At 44.8% G+C, this 25,151-nt stretch overlaps 2 protein-coding genes across 4 annotated transcripts in view; one reads left to right on the forward strand and one right to left on the reverse strand.

The window, feature by feature from the left end:
* The window catches only part of ITGA9 (integrin subunit alpha 9), a 326,698-nt gene that overhangs the window by 47,144 nt on the left and 254,403 nt on the right, over window positions 1-25,151 (reverse strand). Inside the window, exon 23 of the mRNA XM_079116258.1 lies at window positions 16,197-16,304. Within this exon, the coding sequence (XP_078972384.1) occupies window positions 16,197-16,304 (108 nt within the window). The remainder of the gene's footprint in view (window positions 1-16,196; window positions 16,305-25,151) is intronic.
* Window positions 1,509-23,822, forward strand: LOC306647206 (uncharacterized protein). Of its 3 annotated transcripts, none has more exons than XR_013760052.1 (4): window positions 1,509-2,250; window positions 14,565-14,629; window positions 18,825-18,898; window positions 23,688-23,822. XR_013760052.1 is itself a non-coding variant. In XM_079116265.1 (4 exons), the coding sequence occupies exons 1-4, from the start codon at window positions 1,825-1,827 to the stop codon at window positions 23,717-23,719; spliced, it is 360 nt and encodes a 119-aa protein (XP_078972391.1). In that variant the 5' UTR covers window positions 1,509-1,824; the 3' UTR covers window positions 23,720-23,822. The 3 variants fall into 3 exon arrangements, 1 of the variants encoding a protein (XP_078972391.1); XM_079116265.1 differs by having other exon boundaries at window positions 1,509-2,013; XR_013760053.1 differs by lacking the exons at window positions 14,565-14,629; window positions 18,825-18,898; window positions 23,688-23,822 and having other exon boundaries at window positions 1,509-2,013; window positions 2,094-2,841.

Here is a 25,151-nt window from a genome sequence, read left to right on the forward strand (position 1 = left end):
TAAGACCTGGATTCGGGAAAGACCAGCATGAACTGGGGCTCATGCTACAGGGATGATGCTGATGATGTCACCTGCCCCCAGGTGGGAAAGGGAAGCCTGGAGCTCTTATGAGGCCTCTTCCAGCTCTGGTGGCCAGAGAAAGAGGTTGGGAAAACCGGGCATCTCCAGGTGGAAGGCTCAGGAGAGCACCCTCTCTTAGGAACCTCAATGAGTTGTTTGCTGACCTGGAGCAAGACAGGGAACACAGGTCTCCCCTCTGCCCTCAGAATGGAGTGGCTCTCACCACCCCTGTCCCTGGGCCTGAAGACGGGAAGGACAGAGAAGTCCTCTGGGAGAGAGCTAGCTAGCACGAGGCACTGTTCCAACAGCCAGAGCATACCCTGAATATCCACAACGGGCACTATCATCAGTAGGGACCTCATGACCAACCATCTGAACTGGGACTTAAAGAACAAGCTTTTTAACTGATACACAAAAATCATACAAACTTATGGAGGATGGTATGAGTTTTCAATGTAAATGTACAACATCCAAGGATCAAAGTAATTGGCATATCCATCACCTCCGACATTTATCACTTTTTTTGTATTGGGAGCATTTCAAATCCTCTCTACCAGCTATTTTGGGATATTCAATTAATTGTTGTCAATCAGTTACCCTGCTGCCCTACAAAACATTAGAGGTAATTCCTCCTGTGCAACTGTACCCTCGTACCTGTTAACCACCTTCTCTCCACTCCCCTTCCCAGGTCCTTCTAACCGCTATCTCTAATTCTGAGTTCAACATTTTTAGCTTCCATGTAAAATAAGATCATGCAGTTTTTGTCTTTCTGTGCCTGGCTTATGTCACTTAACATAACGTCCTCCAGGCTCATCTATCTTGCTGCAAATGACAGGATTTCTTCTTTATCATGGCTGAATAAAATTCCACTGCCAAGTTGCAACAGTTTGGTGAGTGAAATTGGAGACTCAGTCCCAGAACCAGCAAGACAGAGACATTTACCAGAGATATATGCCAAAGAAAATGGTGAAGTCCAGTTTTTTTAACTTTCACCTCCATTTTACAGATGAGAAAACTGAGGCCCAGAGAAGTAAAGTGCCACATACCCATGAGCTCTGTGTGTATGTGGGAAGCACATCTCCAAAGACCAGGATGCTCCCTCTCCCACTGTCTTCCTCGTATCCCGGCTGCATGCCTGGACCACCACTGCACTCCCAGCCTGGGTGCGGGCTCCTATCGTGATCACGAACGTTTTCTACAACTCTCTCCAGCCAGGAGATCAGCCCTGCCAGTGATCTGCCTTCCCCAGAGAAGTGGCGTTTCAGCTGGATTGAAGGATAAAGAGAACCTCGAGGGCTGAGGAGGAGGGGAAGGGAATCCCAGGCAGAAGGGAAGAGCATCAGCCAAGGCGTGGTGCACCCTGCAGACCTGATCTGCAGAGCCCAGCCCACGGGGGAGGCGCAGTGGACGAGTGCTGGGTAGCAGCGGCCAGAAAGGAGGCTGGAGGGCTGCCAGGCTTGAAAGTGTTCCCCAAATTAGAACCCGATCCTTAGAATTTAAGGATTAGAAACACGATCCTTAAATTCACTTGCTAATGGTATGAGGAGGTGGGGCGTTTGGGAAGAGCTTGGGTCATGAGGACTCTGCCTTCGTAAATGTATTAATCCACCATCATGGAAGTGGCTTTGTTATACAAGTGAGCTCTCCGGTGAGCCGCCTGTCTCGGTCATCTTAGGACGTAGCGAAGAGCCCTCACAGCTGTGGGCACCACACTCTTGGGCTTCCCAGCCTCCAGAACCACGAACTAAATAGATCTCATTCTTCATGAATGAATACCAGTCTAGCAACAGAAAATGTGCTAAGACCAGGGCCTTGCAAGCAAATCTTGGAAGGTTACCCAGAAGGTGGTGGGAGCCAGGCTTGGAATCAGAGCAGGAGCACGTACGGTCTAAGCCACACAGATCAACCCGACTCAGAGTTAAGGACCCAGCTTTACCTCAGGCCTGGGAAATGGTGAGTGTATTTTTAACAGGCTGAGGCCTAGATGCCCCCTTCCTATCAGCATCAGCCTCTGTCTCTTCACCATAATCCAGCTGGCTAGGGCTTCAGGGAGAGGAAGGATCCTCCAAACGTCCCTGGCTTTATGTCCCTTGACTGCTGTGCACATCAACAGCAGGGGAATGGGAGACCGAATCAGCAGAGGAACAGACTCAAATGAGCCATGTTTAGAGTCGCCGATGCAGTTCTCGGGTAAAGTCTGATCTAAAAACTGTGTTTGTCGAATTGACTTGAAGGGGGCACCGGTTCACTCCTGACTAACATGTGTTTCGTGTTAACTCACATTTCTCTGTTAACCGTTGACTTTCTGTTCCGTTACATCTCTGGGCCACTTTTCCATATCACGTTACATAATCACAGCTGATGGCAACCGGGTAAGCAGGACAGGCCCCCAGCCGACAGCATGCTTGTCTGAGTTCACACGCCCTTTGAGGTTGGGACCCCGAGAATGTTCTGAAGGCCTATTCTGCTAATTCAATTACCTACTGCCTACTCTGGGAACCAAGGCATCCCACGACTGCAAGTCCCCGTCCTGTCACCGGAGGCTCCACGTTTTCCTCAGTGGCTGTGGTGGTATTAGTTTTACGACGCCAAAGTTGGAAGAGAAGATCATATTGATAAAATGACTGAGAAATGATACCAATTGCTTCGTTAGGCTGATCTAAGATGTTTACTACCAGGAAGACCAAATGAGATAGGAGCCTACATTTCCATTCAGCAAAATGTGAACGATATTCACAGTGGTTCAAAGTCTTTCATATTAAAATTCTGCGAAACCACGTTGCTTTGACTGTCACGTGTTTCTTGGTTTTGACTGAAGAACAATAAAGGATCTTATTTTAGTAATAAATCTTAAGATAAATATTTTCATGCTTGCCATTCGCTTCACACCTTTGTGATAATGTCGAGCCATAATAACCTGCAGGGGTGGACACTCAGAGGCTCCATTTATTTACTCTGATTTTTTCATTGAAATGATGCTATTTAACATACGACCAGTGACAGCAATAACAAGCTGGGATAGTTCCTCACCATGGAGAGACCTAGCATTACGCTACCAAAGTGTTCAAAGGTGGAGAACATAATTTTGGCGTGCCCTCAGGCCACTGAAAGGTAACAGAGTTCCAAGGGGTGTCCTTTGGCATATCCTTCTGAAGAGTGACCGATTCTTCTACTTTGTGAAAAGGGAACTCTTGCTTATCAGTTTGGCAAGTTCCGATTTTTCTGATATTTATCTCTATGTATGGCTAGACGCTCCAATGTGTTCATTCAGACAGACAGAAATCCAAAGAAGAAAACCAGTCCAATGATCACACAATGCGAGGTAAGTTATACGCGCTCTAGTTTTGTTTGGTCCCTTCTAGCTTCGATGCTCATATCAAGAGTCAAATCAATGAAGAGCTCATAAAATTTTTTCTGGTTTTTAACTGAAAAGGGAAAATGTAGCCATGAAACCACCATTCACAGGAACAGCCCACTCCAAGTCTGCAGATTTGGGGAAAGGTCAAGGGCAGCATGGAATTAAGAAGGACCTAGTGGCATTTAATACCAGAAAGGAAAAGAGTCATGTTAGGAAGTCTGAAAAGTTCGTAACTTTAACTCTTTTTAGATGTCTTCTCTCCTTCTAATTGAAAACTGTCTTCTAAATGAAGTACTTGCTTCCCCTGATCCCTTCCCCACACCTCAAGGCCACCGCCAGCACCACTGTGACAAGCTGCCCTACTGGATCTGGAAAGTTCAGGCTCTTACTGTGACCAAAACTGAAACCAAAAATAAAGGGGCAAATCTTCAAAATCAATGTTCTAGAGGAAAGGGAAAGTGTAATCCATTGTATAATTTTGACCTCTGTGTGAGTCTGCCATTCTTTCATGAACAACTTCGCCTCTGATGATGAAAGTTGATGAATTTTGTTTCCAAGGGCTTTAGGGTTTGGCTAAATCAGTGTTCTCACCCCCTGGCCCTGGGTGACAGGCCAGCATGCCGGAGGGTCTAGAGTGCAGGCCACACCAGACTCCCTGCAAGACAGAATTCATTTACATTCAATCAGAGAGAGACAGGCCCCCGGAGGAGGCCCGATCACAGGCATGGCGATGGCCGCTGCTGCAGTTAAAGTGATACAGATGGGAACTAGTTTCAGAGCAGCAGTGACACCAAAGAATTTCCAGATGTGGTCAGATTCTCTTTAGTGAATAAGCGAGACAGAAATATGTTATCTGAGCACTTGACATGCATGCCAGAAATGTTTTCCTTCCACAGATAATGAAACATTTTGGAAGTCGAATGGTCTGTTGATTTGGATAATAAATGAGTCAGTAACCCCCATTAGGGACACAACACAGACCGAGGAATTACATCAGTTTCAATTCCACTTCTAGCTCTTGGACCCCTCTATGGTAAAGAACAAAGCTCGGATCCTACTTGTGTTAAAGGAGTCACTGGGTTGTCTCTGTTCTTAGAAGATATAGTGGTTGATTATTACCCCTTTATCAAAAGGTAAATGATAATTGCTTTCTGGATGCCGAGTTCAGGCACCGCCATCTGCCTGACTTCTCTTGCTACTTTCCTAAGGGTGTCCACGCCACAGGGATGAAAAGTGAGACCTAGGTGTCGTTCGTTAAATCTAAGATTTCAAGGGCTTCACGGGAGGCCTGAAACATGCCGCAGGTCTTAAGTTTAGGTAATTGAAGAGAGGTCGGTGAAGGTGGCTCCTGACAGCTGGGGAGATAACTACGTCTCAGGGTCTAACGATGTCGAGGCAGTGCCTTCGGCTCCAAAGAAATGTGGTGTGCACGTCAGAAAGCTGTTCTCCCACTTGGTGCTTCTGAAGTGTACACAATTAGGCCTCAGCAGGTTAAATGGAACCACGTGTGCGTCGGCAACGTCCGATGAGCTCTGTTTATCCTCAGCAACATTTCCTGTTATCGACTTCAGTAACAACCCATCACCCCTCCAAAGGCAGGGCTGTGTCATGCTGCTTTTAAGGAATGAAGGGAAGTCAACTGCATAATCACTGTCTCTTAAGGCCTATTCATGTTAGAGACCAGAAAATGCAGAGGTATCAGCATTCCAACTGGCCTGCACGCTGGCAGCAAAGCATTACCACTTCCAGATGTTGCAGCAGCTATGAGCGCAAGACACTCGGGCCCCTTGATAAGGCCAGGCGCCCAGGTCAGCAGGGAGACTGCGCTGCTGGCTAGATTTATGCTCTGTCCACCCGGTGAAAGGGCAACCTCTGACCCACACTGTGCAGGACAGCCTGGGCCAGAGCTTGTGCTCACAATCAGAGGGGGTGTGTTGAACATGATCTGTGCACAGAAGCAAATGCTTCCTGCCTCCCCAGCTCGGGTAGACCAGTGCTCTTGCTCCAGAATTCAATCAGCCGCCGCCCCTCTGTAAAAATTGTTTGGCTTCTGTTATAAATAAATAAATAAATAAATAAATAAATAAATAAATAAATACCTTATCCTGACCCATCAGGAAATTGACTATTCAGCTCATGTTCAAAAAAAAAAAAAAAAAAAAAAAGCTTTGGGGGCCATCGCTAAGATCAGCAGATGTGCATGGGGGGCAGTGGCAACGGAAGGAATGTTTTCATAATCTCTCTGACCAAAGTTTGTGGTGTGTACTTCTGCTCTTAGAAGTCTTCATTTATGATAACTTTTTGAAGTTTCACCTTCTTCCCTCTCTCACATTGAGATTGTCACCTTCTGCTACGGGTACATGGGATGGGTCCAAATGCCTCCACTTGAGGATTTTAATTCAAGGCAAATTTTTCAAGTTCTTGGGACATATGGGGTGCTCTGGTGGCCTGGCTACATTGCAGGGTATCTAAGGACTCACCCCCTATGCTAAGGCAGGAAGAAATATGTGTGATGGTGAGTCTAACGGTGAGCACAGCAAGTTCTTTCATTTATCCGAGCACAACCAACAGTCCAGGCACCAAATGCTAGGGATGCACGGAAAACAAAGGTCATTCCCTTTACTCTCATGGTGATTTTAATCTCGGAGAAGAAGTCAGAGAATCAAAATTAGTAATCTGAGATAATGGTGAGTGCTATATGAAGAAAATAACACACAAGGAAGTGGAACAGAGAGGGAACAGACAGCAATGGGGTTTGCAACTTTGGGGAAAGTGGCCGAGAAGACTTGCTGAGAAGGGGAACTCTGGGTGCAGACCTGCATTATGGGGAGCCAGCTCTGCAAAGACCTGAGTGAGGTGTGTTCTTGGAAGAGGCTGGGCCATCTGGGATGGCACAATGGAAGAGACAACATGTGAACTGGGTCTGGGGGCACCAGTGGGCTTTCCACAGCAAGAGGGAAGAGAGAAGCCATTAGCAAAATCAAGGTGCCCAGGGAAGTGCATGGTGGGTGCCCAGCAAGCCTTCATTGCCCAGAGTGGCTGGAAGACAAGGTTGGGGAGGTTAGGGGCAGGGAGTTGTGTAGAAAATGGCCTGGAAAAGCAGAGTTTTGGTCTTACGGTTTTAGTCATTAAGATCTCCTTGATGGTCTTTCCACAGAGACTCTCACTGGTGTCTCTCTGAGTGTGACATAGAGATAAATCATGACTGGAGACTGGCACAGAAAAATGGTAATAACAGCTAAAGGTGTTGAGTGGTGTTTCAGTCTTTGCATTGCCGTGACCAAAACACCTGATGAGAACAACTTAGAGAAGGGAATGTTGATCTGGGGCTCAGTTTCAGAGGTCTTAGTCCACAGACGGCCCATTCCAATGCTCTGGGCTGAAGGTGAGGCAGAACATCACGTGGGAAGGGCCCAGCAGAGGAAAGCTGCTCAGGACATGGCAGTGTCAGGAAGCAGAGAGAGGGGTCAGGAAGTAGAGCAAGGGAGAGGTGGGAAAGGAGCCATAGGGAAGATGCATCCTTCCAGGGCATGTCCCCAGTGACCACCTCCTTCAGCCATGACCTCTCTGCCTATGGTTGGTTACTATCCAGTCAGTCCATTCAAACTAGGATGAACAGATGAGGTTATAGCTCTCACAATCCAATCATTTTACCTCTGAACATTCCTATCTTAACACCAGAGCTTTGGAGAGACCTCATATCCAAACCATAACGAGTGATAAACCAGGCCCTTCATGCCTAAGTGGTAACAGTTTGTGATGAGGAGCGGGCAAAGAAGCATAATACTTGATGCTCCATTTTGAAATTTTATTTATTTGGAAAATATGGAGAAAGCAAAGAGGATGCATTTGGATGGGGAAAAGAGAAAGGAATCGTAATATTTTTTTGGAAGACAAGGGGGAAGAATGATTATGTAATACAGTTCAACATCTCTACGAAAGGGAACTAGACAACTGTTTTCCATTTTACTAAGAAAAGGTTTGTGGGGGGTGGGAAATTAGAGCATGAAGAATTGGACATAGTCATAACAATGGGATTTGAGGGATGCTTGAACAGCTTAAGGAAAAGAACTTTCTGGAAACATGGTTCTGTTGTACTGGGGAGATATCTTGATTGTACTCTGTACAAAGGTGGGGGATTGGATCATATAATTCCCCAGAGCTGCTCTGGGGTCATACATGCATCTGCTCCTGCTAGAGAGGGGTTCCTGAGCTTTGAATCCTCATTAGAAGGAGCCTCTTATCCAGCAAGCTGGTTTGATACAGAGCAAGTCCTTGAATGTCTACAGAAAAAAAATGAGGGTGAACGGGGGGTGGGAAGAAGCATGTGTTCATGACAGAGGACAGTAGTAGAGACTAAAAAAGAATTGTTAAGTTGTACGATTTTGTTTTGGGTTACTTGCTGGGTTGCTTTCAAGTCCCAGGTCTGGCTCCTGTACAAGCTGAGTCTCAGCCACAGCAAGCCCTGCTGCAGGGGAGGCTTCTAGTTGCAATTATCCTTCAAGCATAGCTAAGTCGTAAAATCCAGGACTTTTCTCACATGAAATGTGCTGGCTTAGAAAGCCAGTGTCACTGTCGACTGCTATTGCCAGAGAAATAAATGACTCATCTTGAGGCAGAAAACTCCCCTGGAGTGAATGCTAGCTAATAAGCACACACACAGAGACTTCTGGATGTCCAGTCTGGACACCAGGTGGGCGTTGCCTGGAGGCTGGCATTTCCAAAGAGACAAATCAAATGGGGCTGAAATCAAGGGCGAGACTTGTCAGAAAACACAAACTTGGCAAGACCTTCAAGCACAAAGATGATCTCATTACGAGCTCCTGTAAGAGAGCCCAAGCCCCCCTACCCCAGGTGAAGCTCAGCACAAGACTTCAATCACTCTTTAAAATTACATCCTTCCCCACTTCCTGTCTCCTGCCTGATTCTATTTTTCTCCCTGGCATTTACCATTATGTAATATACTACTTTTTTTTTTTTACTTATTTAGTATTTTCTTTCCCCACCAGAAGATAAGCTATGCAAGGGCTGGTAATTATTGTTTTCTGTCTGTTTTGTTCTCTGTAGTAACCCAATGCTTGACATATGCTGGGTGTAAAGTATTTGTTGAATGAATGGACATGTGGATTAAAAAAATCCCACCACAGTCTCATGTGGCAAGAACTGTCATCACCATTTTGCAGACGTGGAAGTGGAAGTGCAGAGAGATTTAAGGATCAGGTTTTCCACCAGGGCTTTTCAAATATCAATGTGCGAATGAACCATCTGGGATCTTGTTTAAATGCCCACTGGGATTCAGCAGGTCTGGGTGAAGCCTCAGATTCTACATTTCCACACTTCTGACACCTAGGTAATTCCAGAGCTGCAGGGCAGCTGCAGGTTCAGAACATGATGGGCCCAGGCCTTGGAGGTGACTGTCCAGCCCGGTGCTAAAGAGTAGAGACTGTTAGCCACCTACTCACTGTGACCTTGGCCATGCCTTCAACTCCTCACTGAACTACTATGAAAATTACATGAATTTGGACTGCTAAAGTACTTGCCTGTGATTTTGTTTTTTAATATTTGGGAAATTTATTTTTTTATTGATTATTTTTAGTTATATGTGATATTAGGATATCAAAAATTTTAAAAATATTTTTGCCACTTTAAGAAAGAGAAAATCCTCATTTTGAGTTTGCACTGCTTGGATTACTGGTGAGTCAGTCATCTATCTATCTATTTATTTGTTTTTTATGGTATTGAACCCAGGGCCTCATGCATGGCAGGCAAGCACTCTACATTCCAGCCCCCTAGATATCTTTCTGTATGTTTGTGTGTCATTAAAAGTTGTTCTTTCCTGAATTTTGTGTTGATTTACCTTCATACATTTTTACAAAATTTTGGCCTTTTCCACATCAGTAAAACCAAAAGCTAAAGTTTTGTCTAATAAAATAGCAAGCTTGATCAAAAAAATAAAAGTGATAATACCAAAAAACTGCCACTAGAAATGATAAAAGAACCACATTCATATGAAGATGTTTCAGATCTTTTTACAAGTTTATTTCCACAAATACAAAAACCTATTAAGATATGAATGAGGTAAAAAAAAAAAAAAAAAAAAAAAATCCAACCAGATCAATTCCTTAGGAAAAAAATGTAAGAGTAGGCAAAGACCTATACCTTTGAAAAGCACCAGAAACTCATTCTAGGAGACTAACACAATGGTACAGTAGAGGTAAAAAAGAAGAGTGGGAACATTCACATACAACAAGAAAACTATAAGCCAAACGATTTTGAAAACAGATAACCAAAGTTCTAAATAATGTTTGCACACTGATTCCTATGAAAAGAATGACATTTTCTGGGCAAAGCAGGATTAATCTAAGAATGCTGATTTGGCTCTTCATAAGGAAATTGATTACTGTAATTTATGGTAGTAAAAAGATTAAAAGCAAAATCATCAGATGATAAGTTGTGGCTTTTAAAAAGCAAAAACTTAAATCTAGTATCCATTTGATTCTTTTTACAAATCTCTAGTTTATTCTAATTCACAGAAACCCTGTCTTTTCCCATCATTGTGAAGACAATACTCTTGCTCATCTCTCACTAATATTTTCTGCTTACCTAGTTACTGCATCTTCTGGAAGTGGTTCTTCTTTGACCATAGTTGGTGCCTCTCTGGCTTTGTGCTGATGCTCTGTGTTTGGTGTCTGGTTCCTGCTGGTTTGCTTATCACTTGTCTGTTGACTGAGCATGTCTCTGGTGGACTGGGGGTGGGGTGGGGGGTATATGTGCTGTACCTCCAGAAGGGTATGGAACGCAGTAGAGTGGGAAGCACTTGAGCTTCAGAGTCAGAGGGAGCTGGTTACAAACCCAGTTCTATTACTTTGCCAGCTGTGTGGGGTTGGGTAAGTCTTTTGATATTGATCTATATAGATAGCCATATCCTAATGGTATCCCATAACAAAGTCATTGACCAGTATCCTTGGAAAATTATTCTTCACCACCACCATATTTCAGTACTTGGAAATCAGGTCATTTCTTTAGACTCACTGCTCAATATGGAACAAATGAGGGAGGCGGGTGGTCCATTTTTTCAGAAGGATTTGTAGGAGGAAGAAAGAATGGACCAGGTGTGGTGGCATACACCTATAATTCCAATGGCTTGGGAGGCTGAGAAAGGAGGATTGCGAGTTCAAAGCCAGCCTCAGCAAAAGTGAGGTGCTAAGCAACTCAGTGAGACCCTGTCTCTAAATAAAATTCAAAATAGGGCTGGGAATGTGGCTCAGTAGTTGAGTGCCCCTGAGTTCAATCCCCGGTACCCCCCAGACCCCCAAAAAGAAAGAATAGTATGGCATTTTATTTCTTGGTTCTTTTTAGTTTCATAATAGAGTTCTTTGAAATACCAGTACTTTCACCTGAAAGAAAGGCCTAGGCCTTCACTCTCCATTAATATCATTTATGGCTTTTTTCCTTCTTGCACTTGAACAGGAGCCAAGCCCCAAAGACATACTTTCTGGTGTTAGAAGTTGCTCACATAGACAGATTTTTAGCTTCATCCAGTGGAGCCTGAGGTTGAGAAAAATCTCCTATCTCCTCCTTGAATTTTTGTACAACATGATTCAAACTGAACTTTGGAGCAGACTACCCCCCAAATTCAAATGGTCTCCCCTTCACCAGCCATAAAGCTGGTGACAGATGTGTTATCTTGGCCCTCTCTCAGACCTGTGCTTGGGGGCTCTGCTACATGTTTCATCTCTGCAGAACGGAAGCCAAGTGAACTGGTTAAGCTTTTCAGGCCAGTTCTGATAAAACAGTGAGAGAAGATATATCCTCAGTTCCAACAGGTATCTCCTCTAAGGAGCAGGTGGCTACAGCTTGCCTCACACGGGCCATCTTGCCACAGAGCCACTGCCCTCCACAGCAGCCTGAGGATCATTTGCTAACAATGTCCATGATGTGTGTACAGTTAGACAGCTTCAGGGGACAGGGCAGTTGGTTGTCCCCATTCCTAAGTCAGCAGAAATGAAGGCACAGGGCCAGGAGGACACTCACACAGTGTACCCAGAGCAGGCCTTAATTTACCACCAGCACAGGAAATGACCAGGGGTAAGTACTTCCTGTCATCCTGCCAAGATAGCTATCTGCCATATGCCCCATGGAAAGTATAGGGAAACTGTCTGTATAAGAGCTAGGTAGAAAGACCAGAAAACCCAATGTAGCTCCAAGTATGAAAGATACACATTCAGTTGTAGTCACTATTACATCTATCTGGAATGTTCTCCTCTGCTACTGCTCTCCTGGTGACTTCCTACACATCATCTAGGCCTTGACCTCAAAGAGCCTGCTTTATGAAGCATTTCCTACTCGCTCTCTGAGGTGGGTATTCTACTCCTGATGTCCCTTGGGCCCGGACATGCCTCTATTACTGCATTGGTATGTGACAATGCAACTGCATGCTATATATCTGTCCACTACAAGGCAGTGAATTTCTAGAGCAGTTTTGTAACTTATTCCTTTTCTTAGGGTCTTGCACATAATAAGTGCCTGTTCAGTCAGTGTTTCAAGAATTATTTATCATTGGTAATGATGTGGTTTTAGATAGACTAAAAATATCTGTCATTCTTCTCTCTCTCTCAATCTATTTTCCTGGTCATTCCAACTTGGCTTCCTGATGGACACTAAGTCCACAATGGCCTGTCCACCTTTTTTCTCTGCTGTGGGAAATCATTGTATCTCCACAGGGTTCCACACAGCCCCGGTGAGTAGGAAGCAGTGGAAATTAATGGTCTTTCCTAGGTTCACCATCATGGCTCTGTTGCTAAATAAAACAAGCAGAGTGGTGGTGCTCAGGGTCATTCTGTAAGGAAAGAAGATCCTGAACACAGGTTTAGAGTATGGAGTGGTCTCACCTCATTAGGATACTCAAAAATATTTCTCCTATGCAAGCAATTTTCACTCACAAACATCTGGACTTGAAGACATCCTTCAGATAAGTACAGAAGATGCTCTTGTGATAGAAAACTGCCAGTCTCAGGGCCAAAGGCTGGGGCTAGCCCAGGCCCTGGAGTCAGCAAGACCACCATTCTACATGGATGATGACCAGGCAGTGTGAATGCCAACGACACTGCTGCAGGGAGAGCAACACTCTGAGGGTCCCCTGGGGTATGGGGAGGGATGCCAGACAGGTCCTCCCTCCATGCTGTAATCTGCTTCTGAGTTTCAGCTGGCTTAACGTGTCCAGCTGGTGCCTGGTGCTAAGTAGCCTGCTAAAGGCTGAGAATCTGGCTAGGAGTGGGGGTGGGAGGGAATGCCACCAGGCTCCAGGGTGCACATGGAGAAGCAGCCCCGGTTTCTCCAAGAGGACTGAGTTTGACTCGCACTAAGCCACCCCAATCCACAGGATGAATGCCCTGCTCCATTTGAAGTCCCAGGAGGCCAAAGTGGGCAGCATAATGAGCTCTAAGTATCCCTGGACCCAGTGAGCATTCTCAGGCTCTGCTGGGCAAGGGTGGGGCCAGGGCTGGGGACTCTGCTGAGCTGCAGGATGCCCTTGCTCTTAGAAACGGAAGGTGAAGGGTAAGCTAGCTTTCGGCCTATGAAACAAGCATCTGGGACTCTTGCTCCATCACTGCAGCATGTCACCTTGTCTTTCATGTCAGTCTCATCATTCTGGCCTCCAGTGACAATTATATAGAAGAATGAGCTTTGTTACTTGCTTAGTGAGATTTGCCAGTGGATTTGCTTTTCTGTAACAGGCAAATGCCATGAGTTGGTCTGCTCATCTGGTTTGGCGCCCTAGAGAATTCTATCACAGGCTGTATGTAGTTTTAAAAATCCAAAGAGCAAACACAAAGAGCAGACCACAGCCAGCTCACACCACGCGGAGCCTGAGGGTCGATTCTGCTAGACTGACTGACAGGCAGTGCTGCAAATCTTCAGGAAAACCATGTCTAAAACCTTCCATGAAAGCCAGCCATTTAGAAATGTGCTCCAGAGTCCTTTCCAGTGGCTCTTCCTTGGCCTGATGATCGGTAAAGAGGAAAAAGCGTGTGCTTGGTTCAGAGGTACCTTCAGAATCCAAGTGACTGAGATTTCCTGTTTTGGTCAACAAGTATTTTTGGCCTTTGGAAAAACTCTCTCTCTACAACATTGTAGAAGTTTTATTGAAAACTCTTAGCATGCCTTAGGAGACCATTCCTAGATGTTGGAATGGTAAGAATGATTAATAACATTTAAGAAGGCGAGGGAGGGCTGGGGCATAGCACAGTGGTAGAAAACTTCCTTGCCCAGCATGTGTGAGGCGGGGGTTCCCAGCACATAAAAACAAAATTCAGAGGGTAGACAAGAGTACATGGTTTGCTTGAGGGTTATAACCAATTCAACAGGCAACTCAGGCTGGCAGGGAACTTGTTCTACATTCAACATTCACATGGTTCTGGTTTCTGGCCCGTGTGACCCAAGAGAACAGCCATGCCAGAAACCATGACAGCATCACACAATGCTTTCTGAGCCTCCGCCCTGTGGGCAACGTCGTCTTCGACTCTGCTCAGATGTGTCACATGCTGTGGGCTTGCTGCCCCAATTTTCAAGCAATCTAAGGAGAGACTATCCCTCTATCTGGCTGGCTGTCCCTTCTGTGCTCATATAAAGAGCAATGCTTTCCTGAGTCTCAAAAGGAGAGACTGTCGGAGACTCTCCCAAGCTCTGTGCCCCATTCTTTCCAGGGGCTCAGCAGGAGGCACCACCCTTACATGGAGTCACTCTGGAGACTGGGACACAAGGGTTCCCAGAATACTCTGATACCAGCATGCGAATTGGACATATTAAAGTATTCTCAGCCATCAAAAATCAAATTACTTAGCAAAGGAATTCATTCCTGTTTAAAATTTTCTTAGGGTTTGGATCTGGACTGTCTCTCCAAAGATCATGTATTAAAGACTTGGCCCCCAATTCATCAATGTTCAGAGATGGGGCTTTGAGGAAGTAATCGAACCTTGAAGGCTTTGAACTCATCAATGGTTTATCCCTTGATGGAGCCAAAGCTGAACGGTTTGTTGGGAGGTGGTGGAAACTTCAAGAGGTGGGTCTTAGTTGGAGGGAGGGAGTCCTTGTTGTGCCCTTAGGGATATAGCTCACTCCCAATCCTTTCTTCTCTATTTCCTAGGCACCAGAATGCAAGAAGTTTTGCACTACTACATCTTTCTGCCAGATAAGGCCAGAGAGTGACTGGTGAGAGACTATGGGGTCAGTGGAGCTGCTGCCACGGGAAGGTTTTGAGCAGAGGTGTGCCATTACCTGACACACCTTCTGGAAGGATTGCCCTGCTGGGTCCAGGGCAGAGGCAGATGGACCAAGAAGGAGGCTACTGCAATAACCTGGGTAACAGATGCTGCTGTCTTGGACCAGGTGTAAACAGTGGTAACCTTCTGGATTTGTTGTGAAGTGGAGACGTTAGGCTTGCTGATGGATCAGATGTGAAGTATAGGAAAAAAGAGAGGCATTAAGGATGATTCAAGCTTTCTGATCTAAGCAACTGAGGACGGAGTCGCTATGTGCTGAGGTAGGGAAGTTGTGGGAGGGCAGGTTTGGAAGGTGCTATGGTTTGGATATGGCTTGCCCCTTGAGAAGCCCACCTTGGGGTCTAATTTCCACTGTAAGGCATCCGGAGGGTGGAAACTTAATTTGACTATGGTGTGTAGAGCTGGGGTCCTTGGGAAGTGATTAGGGCTAAAGTCATCAGGGGTGATTACTTCCATGACTGAATACTGGTGGCTTTATAATAAGAGGAAGAGAGAAGGGAGGCAGCAGGGAGAGAAGAGACATATGCATGCATGCTGTTTCTACCACTTGATGACCTGTGTCACCTTAGGACTTTCCTAGCAAGAAAGCCATCACCAGATGAGGCCTCTCAACTTTGGACTTCCAGAATCATGAGCCAAAATAAAACTTTCCTTTATAGCCTGCCAAGTCTGGGTATTACGTTATCAGCAACAATTAAAAAAAAAGAAAAAGCATGATGACAGAAGAGAACTATGAGGAGCTCCCTTTTGGATAAAATTGGGATACCTGTCAGGCATCCAGGTAGAAATGGGCTGAAGTTAGTTGGCTATCCACATCTGGAGTTCATGGGAGGGGTCCGGGCTGGAAACAATTGGTGTTGTCAGCACACACTGGATGTTAAGCCATGACTCTGGATGAGGGCTCAGAGACAGTGTGCAGAATCAAGGCGACCCTAGGCCCCCTAGAAGGTGGGGAGATGAGGAGCAAGGCCAGCAAGAAAGGGGAAGCTGAGAGAAAGTGATGTCCTAGACGGGGGTGGGCAGCAACGACCACGTTCCAATTATCAAACCCTTGAGACAAAGTCACCTACTGTGGACTCAGGGTCAGACAGAAGGGCATACTCCACAGGTGAACCTGAGTTGCAAGCTACACTTACATCTGATGAATTGACCTTTATCCCTGGGCATCAGTAGCCCTTCAAGAATCTTTATGAAGGCTGTGGATCTTCTCCTCGAGAAAGGCAGACACCTGCAAGCCTCCAGGGGTTCCCAGAGCCAGTGAACCCCATTCCAGGAGGCAGGTTCACAACCAGCTGTTTCCCCACCCCACGGCATTAACCAAACTGCCTCAATAGCAAAACTCAGGCGTCCCAGGTACCCTGGCCTCCTCCGGTATGCTCCAAAGGGTAGAATGAGTTAGGTTCTCTGTCCTCAGGGTGGATGTTGGGGTGGGTGGGGTACAAAATTTGAAGAGGCTGATGCAAGGCTGAAAGCAACTGAGAAAATAGAGGACTCACCATCATCTCCTGGACCTGAAACATCTCTGCACCACCAGACGACAGTCGGTTGGGGAAGGAGATGCTGACAGATGACCCAGGAAGGGTGCTCGGGCCAGTGTTATAGACCTGTGGGTGCGAAATACACAGAGCACATTTTAGTGGAAATAAGACACCTTCATTTCACATCCTGCAAAATGTACTCCACACACAAAAGCTCTAGAGTTTGGATCTAGGCCATAACTTAGGTGAAATGAGATGCTGAATGGTGGGGAATTTTAAGAGAATGGAAATCCTTCAAACAGGCACTTTAAAAAATCCCAAACTTTCAAATCGCCATTCCCTTTTAACATTTTCTCATCCTCTTCTAACTAAAAATTTATTTATTTTGACATGCCAATAAATTAGACTATTATATTTGGTGGGCATGCAGACATAATAATTTAGTTCAGTGGTTCTCAAGTTTCAGGATAACATCTGAATCACCTAAGAGACTTTTTAAAACACAGATTGGTGGCAAGGGGTGAAAGGGGGGTCATGCCCAGAGCTTCTGAGGCAGTAGGTGGGGTGAAGCACCAGCATTTCTAGTAAGTTCCCAGGAAGCTGGGAGCCATGGTGCACACCCACAATCCCAGCTACTCAGGAGGGTAAGGCAGGAGGATCACAAGTTCAAGGCCGGCCTCAGTAACTTAGCAAGGCCTATCTCAAAATAAAAAATAAAAAGGGTTGGGATGTAGTGTTGAGAGCAGTGACAGAGAACAGGAGAGCAGGGACTGGGATTGGGGGTCTCTGATGACCTCATGACTGTGGCATGCCTGGTGCCTGGGAATGTTTCTGTGCAAGGGCACAGGATGCTTAGCTGCTGTGGCAATGCCCTGCACGAGGAGGCTCTGTGCAAGAGTTCTATCAGTTCTGACCTTGATCTCAGGCACACAACTCCCGGAAAGGAAGGAATTCTTATGCTAGACAACCACAGTGTTTCACCAGCTCTGCTTCTCCTGTTCCTGTCCCCTTTATAGTAACTTTTAACAATGGACTTTCTTGAGAGCTACACAAAGCTCCTAACATTGCACTTTGAGACTGTGGACTGCAACTGTGGAAAAGTTACATAGATGTCCTAGTTTCTGTAACTTTCCTGAACACAAAGAACAATGGTTGCATAGTCTTTAACCTGATAATGAGACATATATAAATAAAGATTGCTGGGTAACTCTTTGTATCTACATCTTCATTAGAGGGCAGAACTCCACCTGATCCCAGCTTAATCTTCAGGATCTGTGTCTGCGAATCTTTATTTTCCAATCTCCCTTGGCCCCTTGCTGGACCAGAGAGCTTGGTCGCACTGGTTGTGGCAATGTAACTCAGTGATAGAGTGCACCTGGGTGCAGTCTGCAGTAACAGGAAACAAACAAACAAACGGAAACACACATACACACAGGAGATGCTGCTGCTGACCCAGAAACCACCCCTGAGAACCACTGATGTCTAACCTCCTCCTTCTACAGTCAGAGGTAACTGAGACCTTCAAAGACCAAGTGAGTCGTCTTAAAACCAAGTGATCTAATTTACAGAAAGGACTGCTTTTACTGCACTAGGTGGCTCACTTGGCTTCTGCGCAATTTATAGCTAGTCATGTGTTAATATGGTTTGATAACATATGCATCTCTTTTCTATCCCAACATTTGGTCCTATAAAACTTTCCCCTTCTTCTCTTGTCTATCATTCTTTTTATTTTCTGCCCCTAGAAGCCAGTCATCTCCCAAGAAATAGGGGAAAAGGAGGGAGCCAGAAAGAAACCAAAAAGAGCAAGAAGACAGAGAAAAGGCTGATCACAAGTAGAATATGGAAGAAAAAAGGAAGAAAGAAATGGTGGGTCAGAAAGAAGCCCAGGGTTGAGGATAGGGAGACTGGGGAGCGTGACTGGCAGGCAGGGTAACAGGACCTCAAAGATGTCCGTGTCCTACTCTGCAGAACCTGTGAACGTTATGTTACATGAAAAGATGGAATTATGGTTGCCAATCAAATGACCTTAAATAGATTATTTAGGACTATCCCTCGGGGCACATTTAATCACAAAGGCCCTTATAGAGAGAAGAGGGAGGCAGAAAAGTCAGAATCAGAGAGAGAGCCCATTGAGAAAGATTCAACCAGTCAATGCTGCCTTTGAAGATGGAAGGGGTCTTGCGCCAACTAATTCGCACAACCTCCAGAAGCTGGAAAAGGCAAGAAATGGGTCCTCTCCAGACCCTCCAGTGAGAAACACAGTCTGGTCAAGAGTTTGATTTTAGCTCTGCGAGTCCCATTTTGGACTTCTGTCTCCCAGAGCTGTACGATAATAAATGTGCGTTGTTTAAAGTCACTCATTTTGTGGTAATTTGGTACAGCAGAAAAAGGAAATTAATCCAGGCTTACCTCAATTTATTATACTTTGTTTTATTGTGCTTTGAAGACACTGTGTTTTCTTATGAGAGTTTGGGGCAACCCTGCTTCAGGAGAATCTATCGGTGCCATTTTCCCAGGAGCATATGCCTGTATTTTGTTAATGTGTCACATTTTGTTAATTATCACCCTATTTTAAGTTATTTCATGATTATTTTATCTCTTGTGGTAACGGTGATCTGTGGTCAGAGATTGGTTTTTCTTTTGCAGTGCTGGAGACCTGCCCAGGGCCTTGCAGATACTAGACAAGTGCTCTCTCCCTGCGCTACATCCCCAGCCCCAAGGTCAGTGATTTTTTTTTTTTTTTTTTTTTTTTTTTTTTTTTTTTTTTTTTTGCGGTGCTGGGGATTGAACCCAGGGCCCTGTGCTTGCAAGGCAAGCACTCTACCAACTGAGCTATATCCCCAGCCCGGTCAGTGATTTTTGATGTCACTATCATAACTGTTTTTGGCTGCCATGAACAGTGCCCACATAAGACAGCAAACATATTTGAAAAATATGTGTGTTCTGATTTCTCCACCAACAGCTGTTCCATCTCCCTCCTTCTTCTCAGTCCTTCCTATCTCCTGAGACACAACAATATTGAAATTAGGCCTTAATAATTCTACAGTGGCCTCTAAATTCTCAAGTGAAAGGAAGAGTCGCACATCACTTAAATCACAAGTGAAATGTGATTAAGTTCGAGGAGGAAGGCATGTCAGAGCCGAGACAGGCCAGAAGCTGGGCCTCTTCACCAGTTAGCCAAATTATAAATGCAAAGGAAACTTTCTCGAGGGAAAGTCAAAGTGCTCCTCCAGTGAACATGTGCATGATTCCTGACATGGAGAAAATTTCGTTGGTCTGGATAGAATGATGGCCCCCAAAATTCCCTTAGGCCAAAGCCTAATCCAGAGCAAGGCCATCACTTTCTCCAATTCTAGGAAGGCTGAGAGAGAGAAGGATGCTGCAGAAGAGAAGTCTGATCCGAGCAGAGATTGGTTCATGAAGGTTAGAGTAAGACGGCATTTCTATAACAGGAAAGTGCAAGGTGAAGTAGCAAGTGCCAATGGAGAAGCTGCCCCAAGTTATTCAGATCTACCCGCGATAAGTGATGCAGGTGGCAACACACAACAGCAGATTTTAACGTAGATGAATGAGTCTTACTTTGGAAGAACATGCCATCTAGAATTTTCATAGAGAGGAGAAGCCAATGACTGGCTTCAAAACTTTGAAGACCAGGCAGACTCTTATTAAGCACCAATGCAGCTGGAGACTGGTGACTTTAAGTTGAAGTCAAGTCTCATTTGCCATTCTGGAAATCTTAAGGCCCTTAAAAATTATATTAAATCTGCCAGGCATGGTAGTGCATACCTGTAATCCCAGTGATTTGGGAGGCTGAGGCAGGAGGATTGCAAGTTTGATCGTAAGCCTCGGTAATCTAGCAAGACCATATCTCAAAAATTAAAAAGGGTTGGGGATGTGGCTTAATGGTTAAGTACCCCTGGGTTTGATCCCTAGTACAAAACAAAATTACACTAAACCTGCTGTCTCTGTGCTGTTTAAGTAGACCAAAAAGCTGGATGACAGCACATCTATTCCCGACATGGATAGCAGAATATACTAAGCCCACTGTTGAGACCTACTGCTCAGAAAAAGAGTTCTTTCAAAATATTACCGCTCATTGACAATGCACCTGGTCTCTGGAGAGCTCTGATGGAGATGTACTATAAGATCAGATATGTTGCGTCCATGACTAGCAACACAACACCCACTCTGCTGTCCAGGGATCAAGGAGCAATCTCAACTTTCAATTCTTATTAGTTAAGAAATCCCTTTCTAAAGCTACAGTTGTCATGGATTGTGATTTCTACACTTGATCTTAGCCAAAAGGCCGAGAAGCGATGGATTGTGATTTCTGATGAATCTGAGCAAAGCAAATTGAAAAGCAGGCTTAACCATTAAGAATATTCATGGTTCACAGTGGGAGATTAAAATACCAACAGCAACAGGAGTTGGGAAGAAGGTGATGCCGGCTTTCATGGATGACTTTGAGGGGTCCCAGACTGCTGTCAGGGAAGTAACTGCAGGCATGGTGGAAATAGCAAGAGAACTCTCATTAGACTACAGCCTTAAAATGTGCTCAAATTGCTGCAAACTCACGTGAAGGCGTTAATGGATGAGAGACCACTTCTTATGCCTAAGCAACAGAAATGGTTTTCTGAGACAGAATCTACCTCTGGGGAAGATGCTGTGAATTATCATTGAAATGACAGCCAAGGATTTAGAATGTAGATTTGGTTGATTAAAGCAGTGGCAGGTTAAAGGAAACTGACCCTAATTTTGAAGGAAGTTCCACTGTGGGTAAAATGCTACCAAATAGCATTGCTCACTATAGAAAAATGTTTCATGGACAGTTCATCAACATGCACTGTGCCTCAGCCACGTCCACCTTTAGAAACAAACACCCTGATCAGTCAGCAGCCATCAACATCGAGGTGAGACCCTCCACCAGCAAAAAGATTATAACCCACCGAAGGCTCAGGCAACCATTATCAATTTATAGTAATCAAGTATTTTTAAGTTAAGATATACACATTGTTTTCTCCGACATAAAGCTATTATGCACTTAATGGGCTACACTATAGTGTAAGCATAACTTGAATGTGAACTGGGAAACCCCAAAATTGCTGTGACTCACTTTATTGTGATATTTGCTTTATTGCAGGGATCTGGGACAAAACCCATAACATTTTCAAGGTATGCCTGTATACTGCTAATGGGTATAGAGGGGACGAAAATGTTCAAATATTCAATCGTGATGATGGAAACATCATTCTGTAAACATACTAAAAGTCACTGAACCAGGTACTTCGAGCAGGTAAACTTTAAGGTGTGTATTAATCGCTCAGTAATGATGTTATTCTTTAAAAAGATAAGTACAAATTATACAATTTTTAATATGTCAATAAAACAAACGTCAGATGAGTGGGAGAGAGGAAGAAAGGAAATGCTTGCTGGCAGCCTGGGGGCTAGACAGAATTCAGGGTTCAAGGTGACTGGGAGGCTGAAGTCAGAAGGGCAGAGTCAGAATAAGGAAATCTAACCAGGTCTTTGCATATGACAGGATGTAAGAGCAGCTAGCTCCAGCCAGCACTTCCCTAGAAGAACAGTAGCTGGTTCTGTTTCGAAGAATAGATAAACATTGATAGAGCAGATGAGTGGTAGTTGCCAACTCTTGATTCAAAAAGAACAAGATTCACCAAAAACAACAACCCTAAGACATAAGACAGGGAAGGAGTCTCCAACCACAAGTGAAATAACTAATTTGAAGTGAAACGGGAGAACACAGAACTGAAAAGAACCTTCTTGACATGTCTGGGAATCCCAATTAGTGAGCCTGAATGCGGGGTTAGGCAAAAAAGAAAAGCATTTGCTCATCCCCTGTGTCGCTCATCAGAGTCAGGGGAGGTGAGAACTGAATTATCATATTTATTTTAACAATATCTTAACATTGGATTTTCTGGAAATGTTCATGGGTAACAACTGCCTTATCCCCCTGCCCCAACTTACAGATGGGGAAATGTTTTGACATCTAATGCAGAAACAAAATCAAAAAACAAAGTCTGTCAATGATCAACTAATTATTATGTCTCGTTAAACAACAACAACAACAACAACAACAACAAAACCCTGGTGAAATGTAGGAAGCAGACCCAAGACTAGTATCTCTTTCTCCCATCTGCATTTATGGCAGAGTCCTTAACCAATCATGTTGCTTGTTGAAGATGGACTTTAAAAGACATAGGAAACTCTGTACTTGAGAATTCCTGTGTTGTTCTTCAGAAAGGAGTCTTCTGGAATATGGAAAAAGAAGGATTTTCTCCATATTTCTGACCCTTTTCTCCCCTATCTACATCTCTTGGTTGTTATTACCACCAACACTCATCAGTGACCTACCTGAAGGACAACATAACAGGAATGATACCAAAAAAACACATCACCAGAGACCTCTCAAGGAGATGGTGGGCTTTGCTAACACAGAGGGATCAACCCTCTGATCATGGTACTTCTGTCAATCTCCCAGACTCCGCCGCCTCGCTCAAACTTGGACTGAATGCTTTGTACCTCCTCAGACAATGGCCCAAGGGGAGTTTACCCCAGGGGCACACCAATCACTCAGTCCCAGGTACCGGAGACTCCAGCCTGGGTCCCGTTTCAGGTCAGATGAGAAGAAAGCTATGGGCCTGAACATCAAAGGTTAAACTCCCTGTAAAAGTACCTTTAGGGAAACAACTGGAAGAATAAACTGTGTGCCCTCAGATTTCTTTTTGTTCCCTCCCCCAGCAGGACATAACATTCAGTATCTTCCCTGGAACTACTATTCCCTTCGTTTTCTTCTTCAGACTCCCAACCCTTCTTCATTACAGGGTCTGCATCTTTTGAACCATTCTAAACAATTTTCTGGACGGGATCTTCTATTGCAAGACATCTCAAAAATTATGAGAAGAGAATATAAACAAAGTGAAACAAATTCACTTGGTCTTTTTAGCTGTTTTCTAGCCAATTGCAAAAAGCAAAGGAAATGATGCATAAACTCTAAGAAGCAATTCAGAGACACAGAGGTGTGATTCACAGCTGTCAGTCTCCAAAGAAAGCCCAAACCCCATCTTTCCCTTTCTCCCCTGTAAATCAAGGGCAGAGCGTGACAGCTGGAGCTTAGCTGGTCAGGTGCATCCTCTCTGAGCCGGGGACATGTGTTATCCATCATGGTTTCAGTTCTGCCTGTGTGAGAACTCTGGAGAGAGAGAGACCATTGTCTGCAAGAGCCCACAAATGTTTTATTGCTTCATTCTCTTGCACCCTTACCCCATCATTATTTGTCAGTCCCTAAATCCACTTAGGAGAGGCCACAGGAAAAGAAAATAATAATTATTGGGCCACAATAGTGAATACCAGGGTAGGAAACCATTCTCTCCATGGGGAAGGATGGAAGAGGCAGTGAAGAGTTCTGGGAGCTGGAACTGGGGGATGTAAGATGTGGACTTCAGTGTACTCTGGGTGAGACAAGCCGTTTCTCCTTTATTTCATCCACAGCTCTGGCCACGTGGGGTCTGGTCAATGTCTGACCAGTCCTGACCCAGTCCTGCCTCATCCAATTCTGGAACCTCGAGCACATCCTTTCTTGCTTAGGCCTACATTTTCTCATTTGTCCTTTAAGAAGAATGGACTAGACAATGCTGACCTCCCTCAAACTTTATATTTACAGTCAAATGTTGAACAGCTGGGCTGAGAATGCACACTTTAAAAGAAGGGATCAGCAAACTGTGACCTACAGGACAAGCCTGGTCCAATGCCTGTAGTATAGCCTGCACATCATTCAATGGTTGGAGCAAGAAAAAAAAAAAAATCAAAAGAACAATGGCATTCATGACATGTAAAAAAGCACATGAAATTTTAATTTCAGTGTTCATAAACTGAAGTTTTGTTTATGTATTGTCTAGAGCTGCCGTTACGGTTTGGATATGAGGTGGCCCTCAAAATCTCCTATGTTAATGCGAGAATATCTAGAAGTGAAATGATGACATCGTGAAACTGTAATCTAATCAGTTCATCCTGGTTTGAATGGACTGACTAGGTGGTAACTGCCGGCAGGTGGGGCATGGCTGGAGGAGGTGGGTCACTAAGGGTGTACCCTGGAAGAGTGCATCTTATCTGTGGCCCCTTCCACTCTCTCTCTCTGCTTCCTGGCTGCAATGAATACAGCAGGACTCCTCTACCCTCTTCCATGATGTTCTGCCTCAGCTTGGGCCCAGAGTAATAGACTCAGCTGACCATGGACTAAATCTCTGGAATTATGACCCAAAATAAACTTTTCCTCCTTTAAGTGGTTCTTGTCAGATATTTTGAACACAGCAAAGAAAAGATGACTGGGCTGGGGAGATAGCTCAGTTGGTAGAGTGCTTGCCTTGTAAGCACAAGGCCCTGGGTTCGATTCTCAGCAACACAAAAAAAAAAAAAAAAGGAAAGAAAAGATGACTGACGTGGCATCTTTTGTGCCTCAGTAGCATGGCTGAACAGTGGCCATAGAAATTGTGCAGCCCACAAAATCTAAAACACTTTTTTCTGGCTTTTTTCAGAAAGTTTGCCAACCCCAAATTCAGAGAAGGGACAATGTACTTCATAATGTCCACACTCAGTGGACTTGATGGAGATAAGTGACTGAGATAAGCCGGCCCTGGCTCAATGAGGGAGCAGCAGGCTTCTTCCCAGGTGGTGGTGGGTAGGGGGTTCACATGGGTTCACCCTGCTTTGCCCTCATAAAACCACACTTCCTGAAAGGTTGTTCCCCTGGGGAGGAGTGGGCTTCTGGCTGAGTCAGCATGAAAATCCCAGGAAGGGGAGGATGGCGCAAAACTTCTGTGACTCCCCTGAGCCCAAGCTGAATGATGGAGAAGAAAAAGGGGTCCTATGGGACCCCTTTGAGCTGGGATATGGGCCTAGGCCTCAGCCATCTAGAGGCCTTCTTGGGGTAAGCTGCTCCTCACCATGTGGCTCTCC

This window comes from Sciurus vulgaris (assembly GCF_902686455.1).
Source record: "Sciurus vulgaris genome assembly, chromosome: 16".
Classification (NCBI taxonomy): domain Eukaryota; kingdom Metazoa; phylum Chordata; class Mammalia; order Rodentia; family Sciuridae; genus Sciurus; species Sciurus vulgaris.

Coding starts and splice junctions, on each gene's coding strand:
- LOC306647206 (XM_079116265.1), top strand. CDS start 1,825: ATGAATGAATACCAGTCTAGCAACAGAAAATGTGCTAAGACCAGGGCC. Junction 2,014..14,564: donor TACCTCAGGCCTGGGAAATG/GTGAGTGTATTT, acceptor TCTATTTCCTAG/GCACCAGAATGCAAGAAGTT. Junction 18,899..23,687: donor GCTACATCCCCAGCCCCAAG/GTCAGTGATTTT, acceptor TTTCATCCACAG/CTCTGGCCACGTGGGGTCTG.